A 27,232-nucleotide genomic window follows, 5' to 3' on the forward strand; every position below is an offset into this window, starting at 1 on the left:
CTATATTTTTTTTTAGTAAATATTTACAAAAGCAAATTCAGTTATCTGCCACCCCGATGCGAGTGCGGAGTGAACTAATAAATGTTTTAATTTAAAGGGTTTATATTTTGAGTACACCACGCAGTTATATTTTGTCTTCGCCGGACGTCGAACGTGGAGTGACAACTGAAAACACAAATTAATTTAAAACAGGTAGGCAAAACGAAAAACAAAAATTATGAATAAGTAAACCCAAGGCGAATTTACATAAGGTGCTATCGGTTCAACAAATACAACAATTACTTGTATTTTGTTTTTGCCTTTAAATGCATGAACAGACGGCAGCGTTGATCCGGATCAACTCGGGAATTAACTGCGGTTGATCCGGATTAAGTCCGCCTGTTTAAGCTTTAACGGGCCATTGTCAAATGTTAGCTATTCTTTACCAAATGAAAAAGGGCGACAGAAAATACAAACACTCTCACATTTTCACTCACTCATTGGCGAAATAAGAAATCTTGACAATCAAACGCTACTCACAGCTGATGAAACAACACCACCTTATATAGATATAGATTGGCCAGGAATAAACCTGAATAAATAAAGATGAAAAAGAAAATATAGCAGTTTTTTCATAGCAATAACGTAAGGGCACATTTTACTTAAATAATCGCAATAATATGCATTAGGGTGGCGAGAATAAAAGATTTGCGTTTCGAAATTTTATTAGCAGGGATCGTTGCAATCAATAGAGTAATTCTCATTTTTTAATCAAGTAATACTTTCTTCTCCTCTTTTTGATTGAAATTTTGAAATTTTTGTAAATTCTAAACAAGTAACGTAATTTATTAAAATAATTTTTAGAAAAAGTCCTAGCTATGCAGTTTTGTAGGCCATTGAATTTAGTATAATAAAGAGCAAGTTCAAAGTGGTTAAAAATACCACTGATTTTTGACAATTTTTTATTTTTTTGTGGTATTTTTGTATGGAACAAAGTACCCGTACTTTCGAAAATGTTTTTATATAAAGAATATGAGGAACACCTTCATAAAAAAAAATTCAAACAGTTACCAGCTGCTTCAAACTTGCATTTTATTATTCTAAAATTTTGTGACGTACGAAATGTCATACCTAAAATTTATCTAAAGAGGAATTTAATAAATTATATCACTTGTTTAGAATTCAAAAAAATTCAAATTTTTAATCAAAAAGGGGATGCAGAAAGTATTAATTGAATTAATTTAGGGATATTCTATTGACGTCCAAAGGCAAAGATTCAGCTATTAAAATTTCGAAACGCAAATTTTTTTGATTCCGCTCCACCCTATATGTACAAACCCTTGTGGTCAGCTGACTTTTTGTCAAGTTTTGGCTATTTTTCTTTTGCTTTTTTAATGTTTAGTATTTTTTTATGAAAGTCTGGCACATTATATAACAAACACTATGTACATTCAGACATGTGCATTTCAAACCATGTACAAAAATTATAAAAACTCAACAAGCGTTAGCAATTTCTCCAAAAAATGTATACCTTTTTATTCAGAATTTTTGGAATAATTTAAAAGGTGCAGTTTTATAGCCAATTAAACTTAAGTGCAAATTTCAAGACGATAGGAAATCGCTTTGTTTTTAATATTTTTTTTTTTAGCTAACGGTGAAATTTTTGAGCATACATCTAAAAATTTTGAATAAAAAGTTTGAAGTTTTTGGGGAAAATTGGTAAAGTTTCTTGAATTTTTACAATGTTTGTACAAAGTTAGAAATGTGCTAGACTTTTATAAAAAAAAAATAGCCAAAACTGGTAAAAATTTCACTTAACCTAATCAGCTGACCACAAGTGTATGTACATAAGGGTGGATCGACAAAAAAAGTTTTTCCAGTCCACCCCTAAGATTAAAGATATTTTGAAGGCGATCCCAAAAAAATTTTTTTTTTTTTTGCCACGCCCCCCGATGGGCTATATACTTTTTTTGACACTACGTCGCCATTTTAAGTCCGATTTTAATGAGCCGTACACCGTTGTTCATGGCTTGGAAGCCGCCACAATTATTACCTTAATCATTTTTTAGAAAAAGTTTCACAGAATTTAAAGGCCCCTTCGACAGACTAAAAAAAATTGGAATTTAGGGTATGATGTGAAACGAGATACCGACAGTCACTATTAGAATTTGAACTCGGAGTAAAAAATGATTAAGGTAAGAATTGTGGCGGCTTCCAAGCCATGAACAACGGTGTACGGCTCATTAAAATCGGACTTAAAATGGCGACGTAGTGTCAAAAAAAGTATATAGCCCATCGGGGGGCGTGGCAAAAAAAAAAAATTTTTTTTGGGATCGCCTTCAAAATATCTTTAATCCTAGGGGTGGACTGGAAAAACTTTTTTTTTTGTATGGGGAACGATCCGCACAAATGTACATGTTAACGTTTATATAATGCAATTTTCAACATAATTTTTGTGAATTAAATTTAGTGGTCATCATAATTAGAAAAGTTACAAGATTCTATTAAAATGCTTTTTGGCAGATATTTTAAAGGATCAGAATAGAAAATGCTTTCAGTATTGCGTAAATTTTCGCGAAAGCATCCAACAGTGGCCGCAGCAATTATCGCATGCGGCGATAAGATCAACTGCAAAACGCATTCTCAGCGGTCATTTGGCGATGGCATAGACACTACTCGAGAGATGCACCAAAAAACTCTTGGCAGATCAATCCGGTAAGTGTGTAATGGTTTGTGAAAAAAGACTTGAAGAAATTCAAATTTCAGGTAAAGCACCTATTCCACTCGAATAGTCTATGAAGAATATGAGTTCTTCAAACTTAGAAATCGCGATAACTCAGCAATACTGATTAGTAGGAAAGAGTTATTTAACAATTATTGCAGAAAAATTTATAATCTACATCTCTCATTTATCTACTTTCGTTATAATACTTAACGTTTACGAGAAAATTGCATGAAATCGATATTTGCAATCCTTGACCTGGGACATTGACATTGCTCTCATAAAAACCATCTTATAATGTCAAATTGAAAAAAATTTATATGAATTTTGAATCGTTTGTTTATATTTTTTGATATTATAGTACCTTAAAAGAAAGCCGCACTGAGTTGGCAATACACCTTGGTATCAACTAATCTGTTACAGAATCGAAAGAACAAAATTTTGAATTTGACACTTCACCAAAATCACAAATGTCCCTCAAGATTACCGTTTCGGAAATCTGTGTGGCACTCCTAGTGTAAAGAATTATGGGAGTATGTATGAATATTCCCTTAATTACTAAAAGTTTGGTTCTTTACAACTCCAATTAAAAAATTAATTAAAAGTTAGGGCATCTCTTGTAATGTGAAAAAAAAATATTCCGACGAATTGATAACCTCCTAATTTTTTTGAAGTCGGTTAAAAGGTGAGAAAAGTTGACCTTCATACAAATTTTTGAAGATTTCAACGCTTTTTCCAGTTTAAAAGAAAACCTAGATTAAGGGCCAGTTGTTCATCAATGTCTGGTTATCACCAGTACATCATTATCGGCGATTTGGACGTCATGCATATACATAACATGTGATCGATAAAGCAGTTGTTCTTTTTAACCGGAGCTTCTACCGCCGATTTGTGTTAATCAGGCATTGAACAACCGGCACTAAATATTTCACTTTTCGTTTTTGTTTTTCTAGCCCACTATCAACTGTGGAAAGTCCCCGTGGGAAAAGAAATACACGCTCGATGATGTCCAAAACAGAGATCACTGAATATATGGCTGTTTTTCCAGGTATTAAAAACAAAACGGAAGCAAAATCTGTTAAAGTAGACACACCATGTCATAATTATAATCGCACCGCATATAGGCAAATTTTAAGATTATTCTTTTTTTGTTCATTTTAGCTATTTGTTATAAAAATATAGTTTATTATTTAGCAAAAACCGTATTAATCCAAGTTTCAAACTTTGTGCAAACTCAACAAACTTTCATAAAAATTTTGAGCTTTTTAATTAGACTTTTTAAAAGGTGTTTGGGTATGTAGTTTTATAGCCCATATAATCTTAGTATAATAAAATTGAATTTTGGCAATTTTTTTTTGGTGGGAAGCGCTTTTCATTTTCTTCCAAATAAAAAACATCGCACAGACCAGAAATAGCATAACACCGCCAGAAAAACAATGTATATAAAAAATCAATGGCTGTTTGTTGCTACCTGAAACTTGTACTTTATGGCTACTAGAATTGAATGGGCTATAACACTGCATACCCAATCCGAAATAAAAATTCGCAGTAAAAAACTTTAAATTCACGAGGTTGTCCGCTTTTAATGACTGTCAAACACAAACTAAATGAGGCAGCTAGCTCAAAATTTGACGGCAGCATATTAACGGATGATTGTTGGTAGAAGCTGTGTTGCACTTAAATTGCTACACGGAAAATTCAAGAAGTCACTGGCTTATCATTTTACCCTCATAGCAAAACTGACGTAATCCCGCGCAAAGTATTGCATCTATCTTTATAGCATAAACAGGGATACGTCGGCCCTGCTATGCAATCCCCAGACTATATGTAGCTCTACATACATATGTATGTATAATGATAATTTATATTATAATAATTATTTCGGGAGCAAATTAAATTTATAATTATTCATTTTTACAGAAGTCGTGCGAGACCTGACATTGATAGCTGAAAGGTACAAAAGTAAGGAGGCTGCAGAATGGTTCAGAAAGGTAGAGAATATAAATTTTTCTGAGCTCAAATCTCTATTAAATCTTTGTTACGTGCTCGCCACAGGCTCTACAGTACAATATATCGGTGACGAGTACGAAAAATAGTCTAGTCTCCGTTTTGACTTACAAAAGTGTAGTCAATAGCGATCAGCTCACCGCGGAAAAATTAAAGCTCGCTCATTTGCTTGGCTGGTGCATTGAATTGGTATGTAAATACTTGTCCATAGTAGTATTATGTTACCCTCGTGCTTTCTACCCCAGTATACATAGTATTTATTAGCCTAGACCAAGTAACTTTCATATCCCCATTCTATTTGATTTTCACCAACTAAACGTTTTCTATTTTTTTCTTTTTTTCTTTTTTTCGTTGTTTTCCAGCACCATTGTATAATTCTCATGAGCGACGATATGGTGGACGGCGGCCTCGCACGTCGTGGCCAACCATGTTGGCATAAGTTGAAGGAAGTCGGGCTTAATGCCATCAACGACATGCTGATGATTGAAAATGGTCTATATGAACTACTCAAGAAACATTTTCGTCATTTGGATTGCTATTTAGATCTAATCGAATTGTTTCGCTGGAGCACCTTCGTATGTATAACTGGGCAGTCATTAGATTTGCTAGCTTCTAAAAAGAATGTGGCCGAATTCAATATGGATACATTCAATTCGATTGCCTTGCATAAGACTTGCAAACATTTCTTCTTTTTACCCGTTGCGCTGGGTTTGCACTTAGCTGGGTGGGTATAAATTACAATCACGGATGAAATTAAACTTTGCAGTAATGTACTCTTTCAGCGTTAAGGATCAGCAGGTTTTAGATGAGTGTGAAGCCATAACATTTGACATGGGTACTTACTGTCAAATACAAAATGATTTTACCGATTGCTTTTCGAATACTAACATCACTGGCAAAATTGGCTCAGATATACAGGAACACAAGTGTACTTGGTTGGCGGTAATGTGCATGGAGAGAGCTAGTCCAGCGCAGAGGGCTGTAATGGAGGAATGCTATGGAAAGAGTGGTAGGTGCAGTGCATGCATTTAATCATTTATATTTTTTATTTTCTTATAAATACATTTTGTTTCTTTTTTTGTCAGATCCACAAAAGGTGGCGCGTGTCAAGCAACTTTATGAAGATCTAAACCTACCTAGGGTCTACGCCAAATACGAGGAAGAAACATACAACGGCATCAAAGCACGTATTCAACAAACTTCAGATGCGGTACCGAGCGAAATTTTGCTAGAAATGCTTAACACAATTTATCAAATAGAAGTCAAATAAAGAAAAAAATTCCCGATAAGTGGCATTGCTTTTATGTTGTTTAGCATTAGCACAGTAAAATTAGACTTCCTCAAAAAAAAATAAAATTTAACAGCGATTTTTTGATGCAGTTTTGATGCACGTAGATCATGGATCCACAATCTTGCCCCTAAATTTCATTTGGCAACATTCCGGCATTTTGGACTTTAGTTTTTTTTTTGGTTTATTGCGATTAGCAAGCTTATTTTGCATTTTCGTAAAAATGGTTAAAAACAAATTTGTAGAGAAATAATTTTCCACGTTTGTTATATAGAAGTATGAAAAAAAAAACTTTTTTATTGTAAATAATTAGCGAAAGCTGCGAAAGAATTTTACTTTGTCACGGTTTTCGCCATTTTTCGACAATTTCTGTTGGAAATGCATAGCATATTGAAATTCCAAACTTGTAGAGAATTTCATGCTTCACAACTTTTATACGTAAAATTTTTTTTTTGTACGACGCGAAGCGACGTAAAATTAATTTCCCTAAAGCGTCAACCAGTACCAGGAGTAGGCGCCCCCCATTGAAACCAGTGTGGCCTTTTCAAAAATTCAACATGGCGCCCCAAATATGGCGTCTAAACTAACCGTAAATTAGATTTTGCTTTACAACTTTTGTGCCACTGGAGAACCCAACACTAAAAAAGAAAAAGTAATATCAGGTTATTGTATTTTTAAGGTCTCTGATTACGAACCTAGAGCATGATTTTAAAAATTCATAATGGCGAGCCCAATATGGCGGTCATAAAACTAAATTCGATCCGATTCGCGTGAAAAGTAAAATATGCCTGCCAAATATTTTCAACAGAAAGGGGTTATGAGTTAGTGCGAGCTAACCAGAGTAAATCGTGCTACCCACTCTTTCGTTAAGTTTGGAACTATCTTTCCTTAAGACTGTGGCACATTCCCACAGTGTAGAGGACTGGTATAATATAGTGGTCGTAGATTATCCGATAGAGTTTGAAAAACCTTTGCGTGTCCGAATTTCAGGTCTCTCCAAGACTGGATCGTATTTAAACTGGTCGCACCACAGCCGGCATGAAATTTGCTGCAGAGATCCACCATTTTAAGGTTTAAGAGTATTTCTAGAGATTTGGTGGATGTAGCGGGTAGTGCTCCCGCGGCGAGATGGAAAGCCGTCCTCTGTACCCGTTCCACCTTGGCTCTGGGCAACGTCTTATTTAGCGGAGGCCAGCATATGGTGACCACGTGAAAGAGGATGGCTCTTACCGCCGCTGTTTACTTACATGTTTAGTACATACATGTGTATGAGGTTGTATGACCCATTTTTCGTCTATAGCTTACAGGCATGCAGGGTGGTATTGACCTTCCTGGAGCGCCCTCCGATATTTCGCTCCCAGTCAAGTTTCTTTTCAAAGGTATTTGACTTCGGTTGAGAGAGTAAGTTCTACCGCGTTTAAAATGGGAAATTTGAATTGAGGAATTTTACACATCCTCGTGAAAAGTACTATTACGGTCATGGCAGGATTGACGGTAAGTCCACACTCCCCTGGGAAAGTGGCTCAGGTCACATATTCTGTGATGGAAGCGTTCCTCAGTTCTGACAGAATAGTTATTTTTTCGAGAAGTGTAAACCGCAAAACATTATTATATATTCTTAAGATAAAAGAGGATCCATTAAACCAGTAGTAGTTGTGAATTATGAAACAATAGATCGAACTCAAAATCGTGCAATTTCGTATCTCAAGGGAAAAGCTAACGTTTTCGGAAGCTTTTTATATGGGTCAGATCTCGGTTTGAGCGTCAATGCATAAACACAATTCTAAAAAATATAGATATATGGGGCACTCTTCGTCAAATGAAGCCCCGCGGTTAGAGTCTTGAAAATTCGGTACAAAATATTTACTTTTAAATGATGAGTGGCGTTTCTGAAATCCAATATGGCGGACATAGTTTTGAAATATTATTGGATTCACTTTAAATATTGTTACACTCTGAGCTTCTTGCGAGTCACTGATCACGAATTTGATTCGATCCTACATTTTTAAATTTAAAACTGGCGGTTCTAATATTGCGAATTCAATAAGTTTTTAAATATTTTTCCGTCATCTTGGATCCACCATTTTGAATTTAAAGAATTTATGGCCAGGTTCATAATCAGCGACTCCAAAAACTTCCAAGTACAAGTTTCGAGCAAATTCAATAAATTTGGAAAAACCTTTCCCTATTGGATTTCAAAAACGCCACTCTCCACTTAAAGGTAAACTTTTACCGAACTTTTAAAAATATAAAAGATATGACCCGAACCCATTTTGGAGAGAGGGAGCTTCAGTTGACGAAGAATGCATCATAGGGAGTATTTTATCCATTTTTATTTTATTTTATTTTCATTTTTCAAAGTTAAAATAGAAAACTAATAAAATTTTTCACATAAATTCTATTATGGACATAGGCAAATTTTGAGAAAAAATTTAAATTTCTAAATTAATTGCTTAATTCGCTAATTCACTATGTATGCCTGGAGCACTGGGAATTTTAAATATTTATTCATATGTAAAAGCGAAATGCTCATCAAACAAGCAAAAGTCAGAAATACATATCTTTATTGCATTTTATTTTTTATCTGAGACAGAAATTGACAACGTTCCATGAGGCAGTATATAAGCTGGGCTTGAACCAGACTAACCTCTTAAATATTTGCTCCCTTGAAACAGTTGTATAAATTTGTATTAATAACAGGCGCACAAGTGTAAACAAACTGAATTTATTTTGCACAAATTTTTTTATTGCATGTGTTCTGTTTCGAAAATAACCGAAATATGTCAAAACAACGGTCATTGATATTTACTTAATTAAATTTACAGTAATCTTCATAAAACAATTAATATTAAATGCGAGACGAATGCACTTACCGTACCGAGTAGGTATGCATTTTGGGAGTATAATAGAAAGGAAAAAATATTAGTAGCTTTTGGAATTGAGAAGCCCCGAAATGCACGAAAGATGCCAAACCATCTCCAAAAAATATGAAGAAACTACACGGAAAAGTCCCGAAAAGATATTGAAAAGTCTGAATAAAACCCAAAAGGTTATAGAAATTCCCAAATAACAAACTCCGAAGGATTCCAAAAAGTCGTTAAAAATTTTAACAGTTTTATAAAGTCTCGAAAAATCTTCAAAAAAAAAAAAGATCCCAAAAAAATCCTGAACGGTATCAAAAAATCCCGAAAAAATTCTATAATTTCCCGAAGCCTAATCCAGTCTAAAAATAAAAAGCAAAGATAACCGTATAGGTTGATTGGTTATTTCATAGGTGACAAGTGACGAGTGTGACAACGCCAATTAACTCCAATATGTGTCATTTTAAAACGAACACGCAATTGAATAGAAGCAGTAAAATAGACGCCTTGCAGTGTTACTACTCAGATCGTCCAATATCCTGTGACAACAGCATTTAACTAAATAATTGTTTGGCACCTACACTTTAACTACATAAGTATTTGGCCGAGATTTTCCTAGAATTTGTAGCGCTTGTATTCTTTTTACATATATGAAGAGATCCACAATTTTAGACAGTTACCGCCGCCTAGTCTGGCTAGTCTGGAAAATATCAAAGTTTGTCCGGTTTTTTTAGCGGCTTAAACTAGTTTACCTCTACCTTTTGATAGAAAAGCCGTCAGCCCTAAAAAACAACTGGCCCAATCTGGTAGTCTATGCTAAATTAGAGATGATTCGAAGCGTTTGGTAAACCCTGTATCTTCTCATTCTTTCATTTATGGTAGCATTATGTTGAAATTTTTAACGAAGACAAGCGTAAGACAGATGGGGGGAGATTTTTCGTGAATACAAGGAAAAGTCCAGGATACTCACGTTTCTTTAATTGGGAGCAAAGGTTTCACACAACGATTAAGAAGAAGGGTTGGAACAAGGCAATGAAATTTAGCTGTAGGTCTCTAACGAGATGGTAACGAGAGTGGGTGCCAGAGTATACTGCTGGGGACTTAATGTCAGGTGGGCAGTAAGGTTACCTGTCCAGTTCAGCATATTTCGCTATAAGGATGGCAGCAGAGCTAGCCTATACAGAAACGACAATCAATGTATTATTTCATCCAAAAACGTCCTTTGCAGCCGGGAAGCCAATACAAGGCTCTCGAAGAGACAAAAGACATGCATATACACTTGGAATGAGTTAACCATCTGCATATTGTTACAGCTTTACAGACGGGATTGCAGAGTTGTTACCGGAGAGCTTACGATGTATATCCTGGTGGCTGCTCATGTATAAACGTGGATAGTTACAGGAAGTTTTGTCAGCGGTACCAGGGAAACCATAGAGCATCTCCTAAGCCGGCGTCCCACACTGTCAAAAAGACGAATAAAATTCTTGGGGGCTTATTAATTTGATAAGTTAGAAGGCATTTCAAAAATAGTGCTGAAATTACTAGTGAAACGCCATAATCTAACTCCAACCAGTAACGCTAAGGACCTTCCAGTCAAGATTAACCTTACCTAACCTTTGTCGATACGTACGTTCTTTCCGCATAAGACAGATGACATTCAAGGCTTCCGTTGGACATAGTCTGATCGCCCCAATAATAGTATTTCAGGCTGACTTTCGCACTCGGCCTAACATTGTATGTTTGGAACTAGTTCGAGTGCACACCATTCCACCGAAACAGCGTGCCGTATGGAATTCATGGGCAAGCACAGAACACTACATCTCGATCTCTTGAACTCGATGTTTTGTGCACATTTCCCTGTTTATTTTCTGTGAATATGAGTAGTTCAGTAGTAGTACAATGACCGCAAAAAGCAAATGCAGAGGCCACAGTACACCGCCTGGAAAAATGTAGATCTGAAAGATTGTCAAAACCGGATCAGAAACCGTATCTCTAGAACTTGACTTTGGCGGCCGCCTGAAGGCCTTTTTAGTAATAGCGATTTTGTAAAAGCAAAGGCGAGAGCGTAAGGATTTTTAAAAGTAAACAGAATTAGCTCTGAAGTTATCTACGAGGCCATCCTATCACGGGTAAAATATTTCAAAAAAAAATAATATAGACTTGGTTTGGTAGCAATTGCCGGTTTAGCGCCGGGGATGCCTCTTAATTACGCTTATCGATAGCTACGCTTGAGCGGCTTTTTTAATCTTAACGCTGCAATAAGTTTACTTTGGTGCACTTTAGATGTGGTGTGTACATGTAATTAGGTTGTTGTACCCACCATGCAAAACATGAGAAATAGATAACAATCGTCAATGGCAACAACTTGGCGACTCACCGATTTATTGCCGTAGTGAAAATCGGCAACATCATTTCTTTCATGTTTTAGAACGACTGGTAATAAGAAATCGATATGATGGCGATATTACCGGCAGTAAATGTATTTCCGAGGGCGGCACGTTTTCTTATTTCCTGCAAACAAAATTGTTTGGTGGGTAATAAAAAAAAAAAAATACTTTCTTATTCATTATTTTTTACTTAAATTGCTTTCGTGAAATTGGCTGTAAGTCTTTTCCCTCGGATCTCTACTCAGAAAAGGTGGCATGATACAATGCCTTGAGAATCGATGTTGTCAAAAGATAATCGCATTCTCGCATCGTTCTTAAGCAGGGATCACACGATTGGTAAATTTGCACATTTGGCAGCCACAGAGTGGTGTTGTCTAGAAAATTTTGCCGAGAATGAGTTCAGCTCAATAACAACTTTTTAAGTAACACCTCTCTGTAACTGTGGAAACCCAGCCAGCAAGAAAACGTACATTTTACGAACATTATGATTCACGAGGGATTATCGATCGGCGAAAAGTTAGAGAAAGGCTCGTAAACGATAAAATAAAGACGAGATAAAAGAAAGAGGCTCTTAGTAATTTGTCAGCACAAGAAAAAATTTTGATTCTGTTGGAAATTTTTCTTGCACCACAATATTTTATAATATATAATATTCGCATACGAATGCTTTTTCGATCCGTTTACGACTGTTCGTAGGCGATCGACAATTTCAAGCGAAAAAGTACTCGAAAACGAATCGTAAACGGCAATCATAAACGACTTTTTAGCCGGCTTTTCTTCGAGAAAATATCCAGTTTCGAGTTCGTTTACGATGATTTTGCTGGCTGGGAATGATCAAATCTGTACAAACGAGCAATCGCATTCATATGAAACGTGGGCAAAAATAGAATTATGGACGGATTTAAATGAAAATTCGCTTCTTAGTAAAGTTAAGGACGCTAAATTCAAAAATGCAATTTATTTTTGGATAACTTTCACTGACAAATGCAGCTTGAAGTTGAAAATGTGGGTTCTTGTGGCATTTACATAGGTATGCAAATATAGTTCGTTCTATTTTCAAAACTGAGGTGTCAAATGACAAGGCTTGGCCTGTAGATGTGCATTAAAGTTTTATTTTTTGAAACGGGTTACCACCTGTTAAAAATTTTACTAAAGTTATTTAATAAGTTAAATAAATTAGAAGGGTATCAATTGAAATGGTTTTGAAAATGCTTTACTTTTAAACGACACGTAAAAGGGTTGTCACATGTTTAAAAAATCAAATTCAGTTTAACTAAAGGAATAAGGTAACTGAAATATGTATATAAATATGAGTATCACACAAAAGAAAAAATTGGCACTTAAGCAAGAAATAAGTGAAGAGTAAAAGCATTCCTGAGTTAATGTAAGAGCCCAGAAATTTAAAATGAATGTAATCAGAACAAATTACTGATCAACACTATATTACGATGTCGTAAACCTTTGGTTTGACACAATTATTATTTTAGTTTAACTATTTATATAACCTAATTCCCTTAATTCTAATGTAATTTGATTTTTTAACAGGTGGCATCCCTCAACATGTAGTTGGGAAATAAACCCTTTTCATACACATTTCGATTGATACCCATCTCTTAATAATTCATTTAACTTATTAAAAAAATTTAATTAAATTTTTTAACAGGTGAGAGCTCTTTAAAAAAAAAAATTAACCTCTATTGTCTACAGGTCAAACTATTTAATCTGACAATTCATTTTTGAAAATAGAACGAATCGTGCAGATCTGATGACACTGACAGAAAAATTAAAAATGATTTTATGCCTTAGCAAAAAACGCATTACTTCAAAAAGTGTAAAAAATGATCAGGTTTTTATTTCTTTTTTCGAAACCCAAAAACCCGTACTATTTAATAAAATAATAAAAAGAAACTGGTTTATCTATAATACCGCAGGGACACTCTGTGTTTAATTTTACTCCAAAATTTTTAAACCTGTAGCTCTCTACTATCTATTTGGAAATACAAAACGTCAAACCAACATTTTATTTTATAGCCGTGAAGAGCTTACGCATGGCTATGCTGTTATTAATATTCTTACATAAAATTTGTTGAGTTTAGTGGGTTCCTGGCGGCATATAAAATATTTTATACAGAAATTTTCGTTAAATTCTTTTTAGTGGATAAATTATCTTTAAAAAAATACCAAACACGTTCACATTGCAGACAGCGAATTTTTCGATCTTTGCCCACTTAGGTGGCACCGTGCATCATTTGATCCCTGCTTTAGAACTATTTTGACCACGCTAACAGAGTTGCTTAAAGAAACCGACTATTGTCTTAGAAACCACCCTCCACAATGGCAAAATAAGTTCAGTATCTATCAACGGATACGAAAAGAATGGAACGTGGACCAATGCAGGAAGAGCGGGACACAAGATGGGTGATAGCGCTTGCTCGGAGTTCCTACCCTACCAGTAACTAGTTTAAATATCGATGTTCAACCAGTTTCTTACCCCCTACAGCTAGTTGAAGATCTGACTTTCTTCCTTGAAACGAACTGTGGAATTTAACATGGCGATGTCCTAGGCATCAGTCAATTATCCGACTCTGCATATGATTTCAACTACTTTAAAATGCATTTTTCTTAGAGCACTTTAAAGTCAATCGTTTTATTACGCTTTCGTTGTGCACTTCGCAGATGCTTTTTCATAATTAAGAAAAACTGAAATTAAAAATTTTAAATTAAATAATCCGCCTAATAAGATTTGAACATGGACATTCTTGGCACGCTGACCACAAGTAGTGTTGCGAGGAACACCTTTCCGCGAAAATACTGTGGTCAGCGTAGCTGTCGTTGGACTTGCGAGGGCTAATTTTTGACGAAAAAATTTCATCGACGTCGACAACCATAATAATTATTATTATTTTTTAAATTTGAACCAAAAAAATTAACAAGTTGTAATCGGCGCGATGGGCAAAGAGAGCTTTTACTCTGCACTCGCCTATAAAAATGTATAGAAATTTTAAAAGAGCTTTTCCCACGTGCAAGTTGGTGCCCATCACCAATTTACATATGTACATATCGAACCCTAAATTAAAAAAAAAGTAAACGATTTTTTTTTTCATAATTTTTGTCGTGATGCAGGTATGATAGAAAATTAAATTTGAAAAAAAAATCGTTTCGTTTTTTTTGGCGGTTATGGCTCAATATGAATGTATGTATATGTACATGTATTTAATGACGCCGACCGTGAAACAAAAGTGGTGAAAATTCCAATTTCATCCGTCGACTATAAACAACACAAATTGTTTGCTATAAAAATGAGCTACACCATTACTTATTTTAAAAGCGACAGCCAAAATTTACTGCACCATTCAATGTTTATTACGTTTCTTCTGAAAGCTAATTCATAAGTGAGGATTCATGTTATTTAAAAACATGATTGACTGAACTGAAGCGAACTTTCAAACGGGCAAATTTTTCAAAAACTTTGTTTTATCACTTTTTCAAGTTTCCCGCGAAGTGCATTTTACACACAACAAAACCAGTTTCTCGACAACAGAGTTTTTCAAAAGGACTCTGAAATTTTAAAGATATGGTAAATTAAAAAATAAAAATCAGCGTAATATTGAATAACAATAAGGGTACCAAATAAAAGAGAAAATTCTTCTAAATTAAAAACAATTAAATTTATTGGTGCACAAGGACGCACACGTATTGAAAATGTCCTTTTAAAACTTTGGCCTTGAATATTGAATGAAAATTTTCAATAGTTATTTTTGGAAAAAAATATATGTTAAGCATTTATACGTACACTACCGCATCCTCAAATTTGGTCCATTTAACTTTACCAGCTTAATATAAAAAAAAAATTATTAAAAGAGCATGTTCAATACCTATTCGTCCTTTTGCACCAAAATATTTTTAGTATTCAGTTCTCTTTTATTAGGTAGCCATATTTTGAAATTTTTTGGTTTTTGTAGCACGGAGTTTACTTGTAGGTACTAGCTGGGACTTCGACTTAAAATTTTATTTTATTATATTTACAAAGCTGCATCAGAAAATACTTAAAAACATGTTTTATCTCGTTAAATAGGGTTATCTGACTTGCAATTAGATGTAGAATTTTGCTCTTGTGTCAGAATATGCGCTTCATTTGCAGTAGCCGTACCCAGCCAGCATTTAAAAAAATTATTGACTCAAACTCCAGGCTCAGCGTGCAAGTAATTTAGGAAGGCTGCTTTTAAAAGTCGTATTTGACTCACCTGGTGAAAAAAGTAGCAGCACATTTCGCGTTAGAAAGGAGTTTTATACTATTTTTAAATGAAGTATACATTTATACTATAAATTTTTAAGGTTTAGTTTAGCGAAAAATATATCGCTGAACCCAAAAACTTCAAAGAGTAATATCTCAGGTACAGGAAAAGAGATAACAGAATATATTCAAATATATCATCGACTTTTCTGAGCAAAAAATTTTGTCTGCTTAGAAAACCTCGAGAATCTAAGCCGATGGAACAAAACTTATGTCATATTAAAATTAAACGGTCCCAAAACCTTTGGAAAATTATAGTTTGGTATCAAAGCCTGGAAAAATTGTTATTCTCAAACATTCTTCTATGCGAGTCGCCAATGCCTTCGCCAAACAATTCCCCAAATGCTTGCTGGGTATCACTTGTCACATTCGAATTCGATTTTTAATGCACGCACTTACATACATACACACATATCTACTAATAATTACGAGTATAGGACTGAGTGTGTACGAGCATGCGTAGAAGTTTATGAGGATCAAGGAAACTGGTTTGTTTTTATTATCTCGGATCATTATGGTAAAATATATTAATATTTATATATATAAAAAAATTGCAAAAAAAAGTACTGCTGTAGATTTCAAATACTAAATGAAAGCTTCTGTTCGCCTTTGCTTGTTGTGCGAATGCATTAAATTAGCAAGCTTCAATTGGAATGTTTTTTAAGACAGCTAAACGTCGAGTTCTCAGCACAGTTGTATTTTGCCTTTTGGGCATTTGACTTGTGCATTCATTCTTCAAACAAAAAAGTAATTGTTAATATTTCAAACATAAACACCAAAAACGAAACGGTAACGAAAGATAATAAGCCTTATGAATAAAAAATAAGCAAGTGCTTTTTTCTTAAAATTTCGAAGCTTAAATTTACAAGGCGATTTAAATTCGCTGAATTGTGATTTAACTCAAAATTGTGTTTGTTCACATCGACTTAATATTTTTGGGTCGCCGTTTACGACGCGACGAAGTTTTAGTCTCATATTTTTTAAATCGTTAAAATTTGCGGTTTAAGCGCGTTAAACCGGGACTTATCATGTTTTCGGCATTTGGCCAAGGTTCTGTCATTTGGATGTTATCGAGAAAAAGCTTCGTTGTGCCATTGCTGTGCATAGAGTCTGAAGGGGCGAACTGGCCTTCGTCGTCATCATCGAAATTTAGTGCGAGACCTTCGATAGTTAGCTCAATCGCAGCACGTAACTCTTGCTTATTGCCGCTTAGCTATTGGTCAATATCGGGTGGAGGCTTGCCCCCACCGGTGAGGTGACGCGACAGTTTATTCGCGGCGCAGCCTTTGCGGAGACCAGCTTTGATAATTTTTAAGTTCGCTTAGGACATTTTTGGCTGAACGGAATGTTTATAAAAGCACAGAAAACTAGAAAACCGTTTCAGAATGGGGAATGGAAGCGTTTACCTTGGAAATCGGTGACGAATTTAACTCCTTTCCAATAAATATATAGTATAGCAGATTTTTAGTTTTGTCTAGCAGCACCTTTCAGTGCCTTTAGCACAGGATCGGACAGCAAATCCTGCTCAAAAAAATTTACTAGACAAAACTTACTAGGAAAAGGCACAGTTGAAACTTTTCTGTTTACGAATAGAAAATTTTTAATTAGAAATAAGCGTTGTAAAATGGCATTCAGCTCATTGTCAGCAGCTTAAATTTCAGTCATTAAACACAATTACGACGCATCGCAAGTTTGATTATTTTTGTGAACAAACCGAAAAAATGTAGCCGGGTTGTAAACAGAGTCGTATTATAAATCGATATTTAAATAATTCGAGTTCCTTGACTTTCAATAACTCGTAGTTAAAGGACGTACGGGGAAGTTTTTACGGGCTCTAATCATCGTCGGCCGCTGTAGTGCAGTGGTAAGCAGTGCGCGCTTCCACTCCGCAGGACCTGGGTTCAAGCCCTGGTCAAAGCAACATCGCAATAAAATATAGAAAAAAGGTTTTTTCTTAACAGCGGTCGTCCCTCAGCAGGCAATGGCAAACCTCCGAGTGCATTTCTGCCATGAAAAACAGCTTCTCATAAAAACACAATCGCCGTTCGGAGTCGGCGTAAAACTGTAGGTCCCTCCGCTTCGTGTGACAACATCAATGCGCACGCCACAAATCGTAGGAGAAGCTCGGCCAAACACTAACATATGTGTAAGCGGCAATCTAAAAAAAAAATAAAAATCATCAACAGTTTAAACCCTATTGAAATGTTGTCTAATTGATACACTCAATAGATGTAAGTATTCCAAACACTCTCGTTTCAAAGGCAATAGCGTAGCTCCCTAGGGAATAGAAAGTAAATGCCTTTAAACTCCTCGACGAATAACCCTGCCCTAGAGCGAAGCTCTAATCTATGTCCAGTTACAGTTTTTGAAATATCCTAATCTGATATCCGGCCCAGTCTACTGTCTGTTTATACATAACTACATGCATATCGTCATCTTAATGCACAAAGGACCTAACCAACACTTTTTTCGAAACTGCGTTTTTCACAGATTTTGCTTTATTTATGCAGTTAAGGTAACGATTTACATTCATTAGTTATTATATATTTTTCAGATTAAAAATGGCTTCACTGCTGCATAAGTTTTCCAAAATGCATACAAGTATAATTGCGTCTGCTAGTGCGTACCGCATCAACAGCAGTAATATAAGTCCTTCGCATCGGGAAATCTCGCAACGCCCGCAGACGTTTGAGACTGAAAAATCGACCATTAATGCGGAGCGTAAACATAACTTTGCGAGCACAATACGGTAAGTTAGGATTAGCTGAAAGCAAAAAAAAAAACAATGGCGCGTATTCATAGTCATATCTAGGTCACAACTAAGTCCAAACTATCCTAAGTTACTACTAAAGCTATTCATAGTCGCCTTAGTTTCGACTTATCTTGCTAAGTACCAATTTAAATTTAGTTTGAGCTGCAGCTGCAATTAAGTCGTAACCTATACCTAATAAGTATTTTATTAAATTAAGAGGAAAAAGACGAAATATGTACAAATTAAGTTGGTTGATCGTGATTTTGATAATATTGAGTGATCTCCAATTAAAATTTTTCAAAGAGCGATCCATTTGAATCGGAACATGAAATTAAATGCGTATTACAATTCTAGTAAAGCTAAATTCTCAAATAATACTTAAGTAAATTTCAAGCTTGTTCTTTTAAAGTAAATTAGTACATATCATTTAGATATATGTATGTTTTACAGTTCTTTTTGGTTGTTTGTGTTTCCGACAGGGTAGGAGGATGATGTATTGTGGAACGATTTTTCGTCATCCCTTGTCAAATTTGGTTTTACAGCATGCTTTCGAATCACTGCGGTTGTTCTGGCTATTTTACATAATTAACAAGAAATTGCATGAGCATGCAATGTAAGTAAAAATTACACAAACGGATCATCCGTTATTTAATAAAAATGTATTTTTTCAAAATATCGTAAAGATAAATCGATACATTTTCAAACTCCTTTTGCTATATTGTAAAACTAAGTTAAAACTACTTAGTAGAAGTCTGAAATGCGACTATGAATAGAAGTGAATTTTAAGTTGGTACTTAAATTTAAGTTGCAAATTTATTAGTTTCGACTTAGTAGCTGGACTGTGAATACGTGCCAATAACACCCTAAATTTACTGCATACTCACATACATATATAATCAGATGTATGTACATTAGATCGTACCACCATACAAGATAATACAAGAAATTCACGTATAAGGCATGTATGCAGTTCTCAAGAAAAGCTAAAATTCCATATAAAATGACGTACAAGAAATGGCTAAGAAATTTTCTTAAGTCAAATTTCCTTCAGGCAGTACGCAGTTCTTAAGAAATCTGCTACGCTTTTTACTACGGTTTTCTAAAGTTTTTTGTGAAAAAAGAGCACAAGGCAACCCAGGTTTGCAACAGAAATATATGCCCGTTCCATTATTTCTTTAAGAAAGAGTGAGGCAACAGGCTGTGAAGTATCGAAAATGTCAAAATTCCTTGGACACACACACGAAATAATGGCAAATTTTTCTTGACGGATTTCTTGAGAGCTGCATACCAGTCTATACCCCAAAAGTCTTAACTATATTGCAAGACGACTTCGAAAAAGGATTTTTTTTTTTGTTCGAACCTAAAGGTCACTTTTTTCCTTTTTTTTAAATAGGTCTAATAGTAGGTTCAAAGATATTTGAGCCACTGCACAGTGGCCAATTTTTCGAAAAAGCTGGCCAAAAATCGAAGCATGGTACAATTGTAATCAAACCTTGTCTATTCGTCTTCTTTTGGTGGCTGGTTTTAAATTCCACCACATAATTTCGAAATTCAAAATGGCGGATCCATAATGTGTACGTTTAAAATAATCAGATTTTTAGCAAAACTAAGGTAGCTAAGTATAAAAGGTCATGTTTTCTGCTTTTTTGTTATATAATGTGATGTAGCGGTTAGCAATATACGCTATCATTCCGCAGGGCCTGGGTTCAAGCCCAGTTTCCGACCAACATCAAAAAATAAGAAACAAACAAGTTTTTTGCAATAAAGTTTCCGTTTGGCAGGCAATGGCAAACCCCCGAGTGTATTCAGCCACGAAGAACAGCTGCTCATAAAAATAAAATCCCCGTTCGAATTCGGCGTAAAACTATTAGTCCCTCCCCTTTGTGCACCAACATCAAGGCGCACGCCACAAATCGGAAGAGAAGCTCGGACGAACACTAACGAGGTCTTAACGTTCGTTTCTAAAAATCTTGATGTTCAAATTTACACGGAAACTGCGGTATTTTGAATGAATCAATAAACAAGACATACAGGAATATATTTTTAAGATAACAATTTTATACACCGTCAGACTCGCAGTCATCTGAAGTATCCAAGCTCATATCTATATTTTCTGATGGCAATTCCGCATCCGCACTTACATCAGTTGATAATAATTTAATGGCATCTGACGACAGTTTATGATTTTGTTTTGGTTGGTTCAAACGTAAACTTGCAATGACAGGGTCCGAGTCTTGGGCTTCTTCGGATAGTTACCCAATTGGCAGGGGTGCCCATACAATAATGAGAGGCCCATGGATGAGCACTCTAATATAGTAGTACTTTCTGACATCATTTAAATTCTAAAAACATCCAATCTTTAAAGCATCAAAATCGTGACAGAAATAATTTTTTACATAATTTAAATCTTTTAAACATAAAAAAATATTAAGAATCGCGTATAAAAACTGATGTTCAAACTACAGTGGCGGCTTGTGGCAGGTGGTTTTAACCAAGATGGATGGGAAAAACTTTAATATATATGAAAAAGAAAATTAGACCGCCCATCTCGACCACTCTAGTAACTATTTTCCTGATCCATCATGATAAGTAAACAAAAAAAAATCAATCCGTGAATATCTATGTCTTACGAATGCACCAATTTTTTTTGGACTTTTGGCCAGGGTTTTCCAAAAATTGGCCACTGTGCACTGGAATAATCAAAAAACTTCCTTAACAAAAGTTCATTTGCTTTTGGAGAGCTGTAATTTACTGACATTATGGTGAGGTCAATAACCTTAAAAAAAAGTATATTCGATTCAAAAACACGAATACATCATACTTTAAGAACTGCCTGTAAATGCCGAAAAATGTACAAAGGCGATCCATACAATCGACCAACATTTTTTTTTGTGCGGTCTAATGTACATACGTACATTAATTGGGGTCATTAAAATTGGTTGTTAGGCCAAAGATAATGGATACGTTGTAATTATTTTATTTATTTAACCAACTTTTATTTAGCAAACAATCAACATTAGAAATTCAGCCTGTTCAATCCCAACCGCGTTTGACAATGTCAAAGGACGAGATCAACCAACATTTGGCTGTTTATCCAGGTATGTAAAATATTATTTCGGAAGTCTTCATTCAGTAGGCCCAAAAATATGGAGGGTAAGTTCAGGGATTGGTATATATCTGGCGCACTTCCCAGTGGTAATTTAACCCCGATTTTGGCTAGCATATCAGCCCGCTCATTCCATGCAATTGCTTTGTGTACTGGCACCCAGTAAATAGCGACTCATCTGTTAATGCTGAATTCATCTAACGTTTAAAGTCTAAAAAAATATTAAGTAATTTAGAGAGTTGCTAGAGGATTTCGATATTCTACAGAATCATTTGAAAAATATTTGACTAAGGTTATTTTCAGACAAAATTTATAAAGGAAGAACTTAAAGATCTACAGAAAGTAAAACAACTGATAGTTCTTTAAAAGTATCCAGCATTTAATTCGGTTCTCTATACTAGGAATTTGGATTGCGAAAGAAGCGGACTCATGCCCTATTTTTGTGAATGCGTAGTCAAAAATATACTTGCCTATTTCTTTAATTGGCCTCATGAATTTGCTATTAGGCCGACTTGCTTTGCTCTTGACCCTCAGACACTAAAAACATTCCAATAGCTATGCTCTGATTAGAATCCCATCGCCGCTTAAACGGCGTTTGCACTGTGGTACAGGCAAAGAGGACACAAGTATGGCTAAGCTCACGATGAACTCGAGCCTAGTAGTTCTATTTGGTGATCTGCTTCCCAAAAAGTGATGGAACAGCCATAGACGACGTAGATGGCATCGGTAATTGTTTTACAAGTGTGAGCTACGAATAAGGCAAACCACTTAACATCCGGTATTAAAAAGGTTTGTGATGCTTCCATGATAAGCAATTCCTTCAGCAGCACGGAGGAGCGATCGCATAGCAAACCTACGGCGGAAATGCAACAGAGCGAGGCGAAGCTACCAAAGAGACAGATCACGAGGGCCGTATGTAGACCAACACTCCTTCTATAAGCGTACGTGAAAGAAGCTGAAACAAGCTATAAAGAACAGCAAGCAAGAGTACTTCCAGAGCATATGCAATAGCGTAGACCAAGACCAGTTGGAATTAGCGTACAAGTGGTTAAAAAAAAGCTGGAAACTTCAGTGCGTTTTATATAACATGTCCCGAAGAAGCAGACCAAACCGTCAAGGAGCTTTCCTATTACCGTCGAAGCTAACTTTTACAGAAGGAAAGAGTATTCGTTAGTGCATTCAAGGAATGCTTTGCCAATGATGTGTTCCTTCTTATTTATATGGAAACAAAGCGTTTCCCCTACCCAAGGCTGTCCTTCAGCATATCGCTTGATTGCTAGTTACGCCCTGAAAATTTCTAGTACGTGTAATGAGCAATAGACTAGCTGCAGCAATCGAGGCAGGTGGAGGACTCTCGGATATGCACTTCGGTTTTAGAAAGAGTAGATCCACTGTAGAAGCGGTCATGTTAGTTAAACAACTGTCGGAAGGGCGATCAGCGTAAAGCGATAGAAATACAATAGACCGTTTGCGTTTTTGGGGTACGATGAGCAGCGTTGCCAGGTTGACGTTTTTAACGTCATTTGGACGTTTTTTTGTATCCTGTTGACGTTTGTACGTTTTTTGTGTAAAAAATTACGTTTTTTAATTTCACAGTAATTTTTCTTTGTTACTAAATCTTGCAAGAAGAACTGATTTTGAATTATTTTCTTAATAAATCTTTACAATCTTTGCATTTTGCTGCAGCTGCTTCAAAAGATTTTTTTTTTTGATTCTTGGACTAAGGATCCCGAGTTCAAAGGCTGGTTGTGTTAACACTTGAGGTTACGAGGCTTGCTGTAATGTTTGCAATTGCACATTAAAAGCTCAATCAGAAAGAGCCGATCTATTGCAACACGCACGGTCGCAAAAGTATCAAAATAGCTGTGCAGCATAAAACGTCAGAAAAAAGTAGGCGACTTTTNTGTTAACACTTGAGGTTACGAGGCTTGCTGTAATGTTTGCAATTGCACATTAAAAGCTCAATCAGAAAGAGCCGATCTATTGCAACACGCACGGTCGCAAAAGTATCAAAATAGCTGTGCAGCATAAAACGTCAGAAAAAAGTAGGCGACTTTTTTACGACTACTTTGAAAATGTAATGAACGCAAAACAGACTGAAATATTGCTATCTTCTTCCTAGCAGAACGTAATCTAGCAATTTCGACAACCGAACCCCCTAACCAAATATGTCTACAAGAAACAAAACATTAAAAATCAACGCCCCTTTAAACTTGCACATTATTGCTCTGAAATTTAATGGGCTATCAAACTGCATACTCAAAAAAAATCTAAAAAATCTGAATAAAAAGTTGAAAATCTAGCTGAAAATTTGCTGATTTTTTATAATTTTTGCAGTTTTTGTGGACTTATATTTTGTTTGGTAAAGAGCTTGGCTTTTATGGAAAAATAATATACATTAAATAAACGAAAGAGAAACAGACTTAATCAGTGTATGTATAAAATTATTTTTATATGTATTAACGATCTCAAACCAGTTTACAATGAATTTTAAATGTGCTCTGTCGAATTGACATTTTAATATACCTTACGTACATATATACCTTTGTACACAATAAAAGTTTAATAAGAACAATTTTTTGTACATTCATTTGAAAAAGACGTTTTTGGGTAGGAAATGACGCTTTTTCAGACCAAGAGGGACGTTTTCTCATGACGACGACCTGGCAACACTGACGATGAGGTCCATACTTATCGGCTTTCAATTATAATTAATAACTATTATACCTTAAAACCTCCTACTATCTTGTCTCGTTTACAGATGTTGTGGATGAGCTTACTTCAATAGCGGATAGGTATAAATGCGAAGATGCTGTAGAATGGTTTAGAAAGGTAAATAGCATCTGCCTAATTTTTAAAACTATGGAATAAAACTTCACAGATATATGTATATTGTTTTTGCTTGACAGGCTTTGGAGTACAATTTATCATTGAGCAATGCAAAAAATGGTTTAATTACAGTTCTAACTTACAAAAATTTTGCCAAAGGTGATGAATTGAGCCCGGAGAAAATTAGATTGGCGCACTTACTTGGTTGTTGTGTCGAATTGGTAGGCAGTTGTTAATAAATATTTTACAAGTAAATCATTTATATTTTTTAAAATTTCCTTGTATTTTTCAGCTGCATTGTGTACTCTTTATTACCGATGATATAGTGGATAATAGCACCACGAGACGTGGTAAGCCATGTTGGTATATGGTAGAAGAAATAGGCCTGAATTCCATAAATGATTCGCTGATGATTGAAAACGGTATCTATGAATTTCTTAAGAATCATTTTCGTCACTTGGATTGTTATGTGGAACTGCTCGAACTATTTCATGAAAACACGTTTAAATGTATATGCGGCCAATCATTGGATATGATCATAAGTAGAAATAATGTCCTTACCTTCAATATGGACACATTCAATACGATTGTGTATAATAAAAGTTCCAGCAACTTTTTCTATTTGCCCGTAGCGCTGGGTTTACGTTTGGCGGGGTGAGCAAGAATTTGAGATACTCGTAGTATACATATGTACATATGTATGTAGATTTGTATGCATATGCTTTTTTTAATCTTTATCCCTATAGCGTTAAGGATAAAAAGGTCTACGAAGAATGTGAAGCCATTACTTTCGACTTGGCCACCCTCTGTCAAACGCAAAATGACTACCTCGATTCTTTTGGTAATCCGAACTTTACTGGCAAGATCGGCACAGACATACAGTCGAACAAATGCTCCTGGTTGGCGGTGGTTTGCTTGGAAATAGCTAACCCCGCACAGAGAGCTATCATGGAGGAATGCTATGGAAAAAATGGTAGGTATAAAAATAGAACAACTATTTAAACGAACTCAACAAAAAAATAAGTAATTTTTAAGCAAAAAACAAAACTGACTTCAGTTCCAATTTAAAAATTTAAGAGTACCGTTAATTTCTTCATGATCCAATAATAGGATTTAAACCAAATACTAATGGGATCACCTCGTAGGTACCACCTTAAAAAAAAAAAAATCATAGAAATCAGTAACCGTGGTCCAAAGTTATGCTGTAAAATAAATAAAACAAATATTCCGACGAATTGACCCGAACCTCCCTCTTTTTTTGAATTCGGTTAAACATAATTTAGATTTTGACAACAAGTAATAGCTGAATTAGTTTAAAATATGTAATTACATTTCTTCCATTTCAGATCCGCAGAAGACTGCCCGTGTTCAAGAGCTCTACGAAGATTTGAATATGCCACGCATCTATGCCAAATACGAAGACGAAACCTTCAACAAGCTCGAGCTGCGTATTAACGAAGTATCGAATGTAGGACTGCGTGACACTTTGCTGGAGATACTGACACATGTCATTCAAAGGGGAGTCAAATAAACAGTAAAATTACGTGCATACATTACATACATAGTAATAAAGTTAAATAAAATACGTTCTTTCATTCATTTGAATTCAGTGGACACTTCACAGTTTCTAAAGTGTTAAGAGCGTGTCAGACGTGGAAATGCAATGAATATATTCCAAAAAGGCTGTAAAAATGAGAAATATCAGATCTTTCACTTAAGAGGTTTTTTGTTTCCGAAAGGCGAATCGCACGAAAAATTTCGGAAAACACTTTTTGGCTGTTCACACAGCGAATGAGTTTCTGGCAATATTTCTCTATACGATTGCTTTTGTTTGATGAACGCTAAAATTAACGTTACAATGAATCCCTGCTCTCAGTTATTCAGGCAGGTTCTGAAATTCACTTCTGATTACAAACGACTCATGTTCACTTTCAATCCAAATTTTGTTATTCTGTATTGCTCATATTTCATGTCAAGAGCAAGTGAATTAATTTTTTCCTTTTCACATTCACTTTCACTCGGACTGTAGAACTTGCCTGATTATGTAAATAAATCAGTAAAAATCTCATAATCTCGGGGTTTCGGTACATGAAAAAGTGTCCGGTATCCCGGGATCCAGAATGCTTACTCTATTGAATGCCATACTCTATACTAAAATGCAACCGTGCGCCGCTTGACCGTCGGGGTCGGGGGGCTCGACCCTATTAAGCTGGCATTTCAGGGTACTATTTTATATATATATAAGGAAAATTTGAAAGTTATTTAATTTGATTTGCCAGTAATGAGCAACGGATTGTAAAAATTTTATTTCCCGAGCGCCTGATGTAGGTAGAGCCACCTAAATTTTCAGTTAGAACGTGAGAGAAAAGCTTTCGGACTTTCGTAGTGCAAGTGGTAAACTCACTACTGAAGAGTGTAATATCAGAAAGGGAGCCTGTGATAGCTAGGTGGCTATCTGGATGCTGAACGCTATGGTGGTGGGCTCGAAATCGGTAAGGGAATGTCAGACCTCTCTGTCAACCGCGTCAGAGTATTTCCGAAACAGGCTTACTTAAAGGGCTGCCAACTATACTTAGCAATAAAATGCCATTGTCAGGATAAAAAACTGCCAAAATGTGCCAAATAGAAAAATAAAAGTGTCAAAAAAGGTGCCATTCTTTTTAATTCTTCCCATATAGCATTAAAATTAGAAACACGTTCATAAATCAAAAGTCCAATGCCAAAGTAAAATAAACTCTTGGACATGTTGGGCGCTGGAGTAAAACTAGGAAATGTGCAATAGCAAGATCCTTCTTATGAGCTGCATGCTTTACAAAGCCTCAGCTCTCGCTATTGGTGGGGATTCTGACAGGTTGGGTTGGGAATCTTACCAGATCCCTTTTTCATCAGCTGTAAAGAGAATCATGAGATGTAATTCTAACATTCTATTAGACTGTCCTCGCGAGGCTAAGATTTAAACATTTTGGCTCGCACTACCCGACTGAACCTGAGAAGCTCGCGTGCGTTG

General features: G+C 35.5%; 1 protein-coding gene across 1 annotated transcript; it reads left to right on the forward strand.

The window, feature by feature from the left end:
- The first annotated feature begins 89 nt into the window (after window positions 1-89).
- On the forward strand, window positions 90-25,803 carry LOC108362165 (uncharacterized). Its single transcript, XM_017615034.1, has 16 exons — window positions 90-192; window positions 2,503-2,694; window positions 3,655-3,749; window positions 4,622-4,692; window positions 4,757-4,897; window positions 5,071-5,432; window positions 5,491-5,717; window positions 5,794-5,969; window positions 16,227-16,285; window positions 18,093-18,287; window positions 21,294-21,388; window positions 24,158-24,228; window positions 24,306-24,446; window positions 24,518-24,879; window positions 24,972-25,198; window positions 25,572-25,803. Exons 2-16 carry the CDS (start codon window positions 2,528-2,530, stop codon window positions 25,754-25,756), a joined length of 2,574 nt encoding a protein of 857 aa, XP_017470523.1. The 5' UTR covers window positions 90-192; window positions 2,503-2,527; the 3' UTR covers window positions 25,757-25,803.
- The last annotated feature ends 1,429 nt before the right edge of the window (window positions 25,804-27,232 follow it).

This window comes from Rhagoletis zephyria, unplaced genomic scaffold (genome assembly GCF_001687245.7).
Source record: "Rhagoletis zephyria isolate East Lansing unplaced genomic scaffold, Rhagoletis_zephyria_1.1 Rzeph_scaffold_00022, whole genome shotgun sequence".
Lineage (NCBI taxonomy): Eukaryota > Metazoa > Arthropoda > Insecta > Diptera > Tephritidae > Rhagoletis > Rhagoletis zephyria.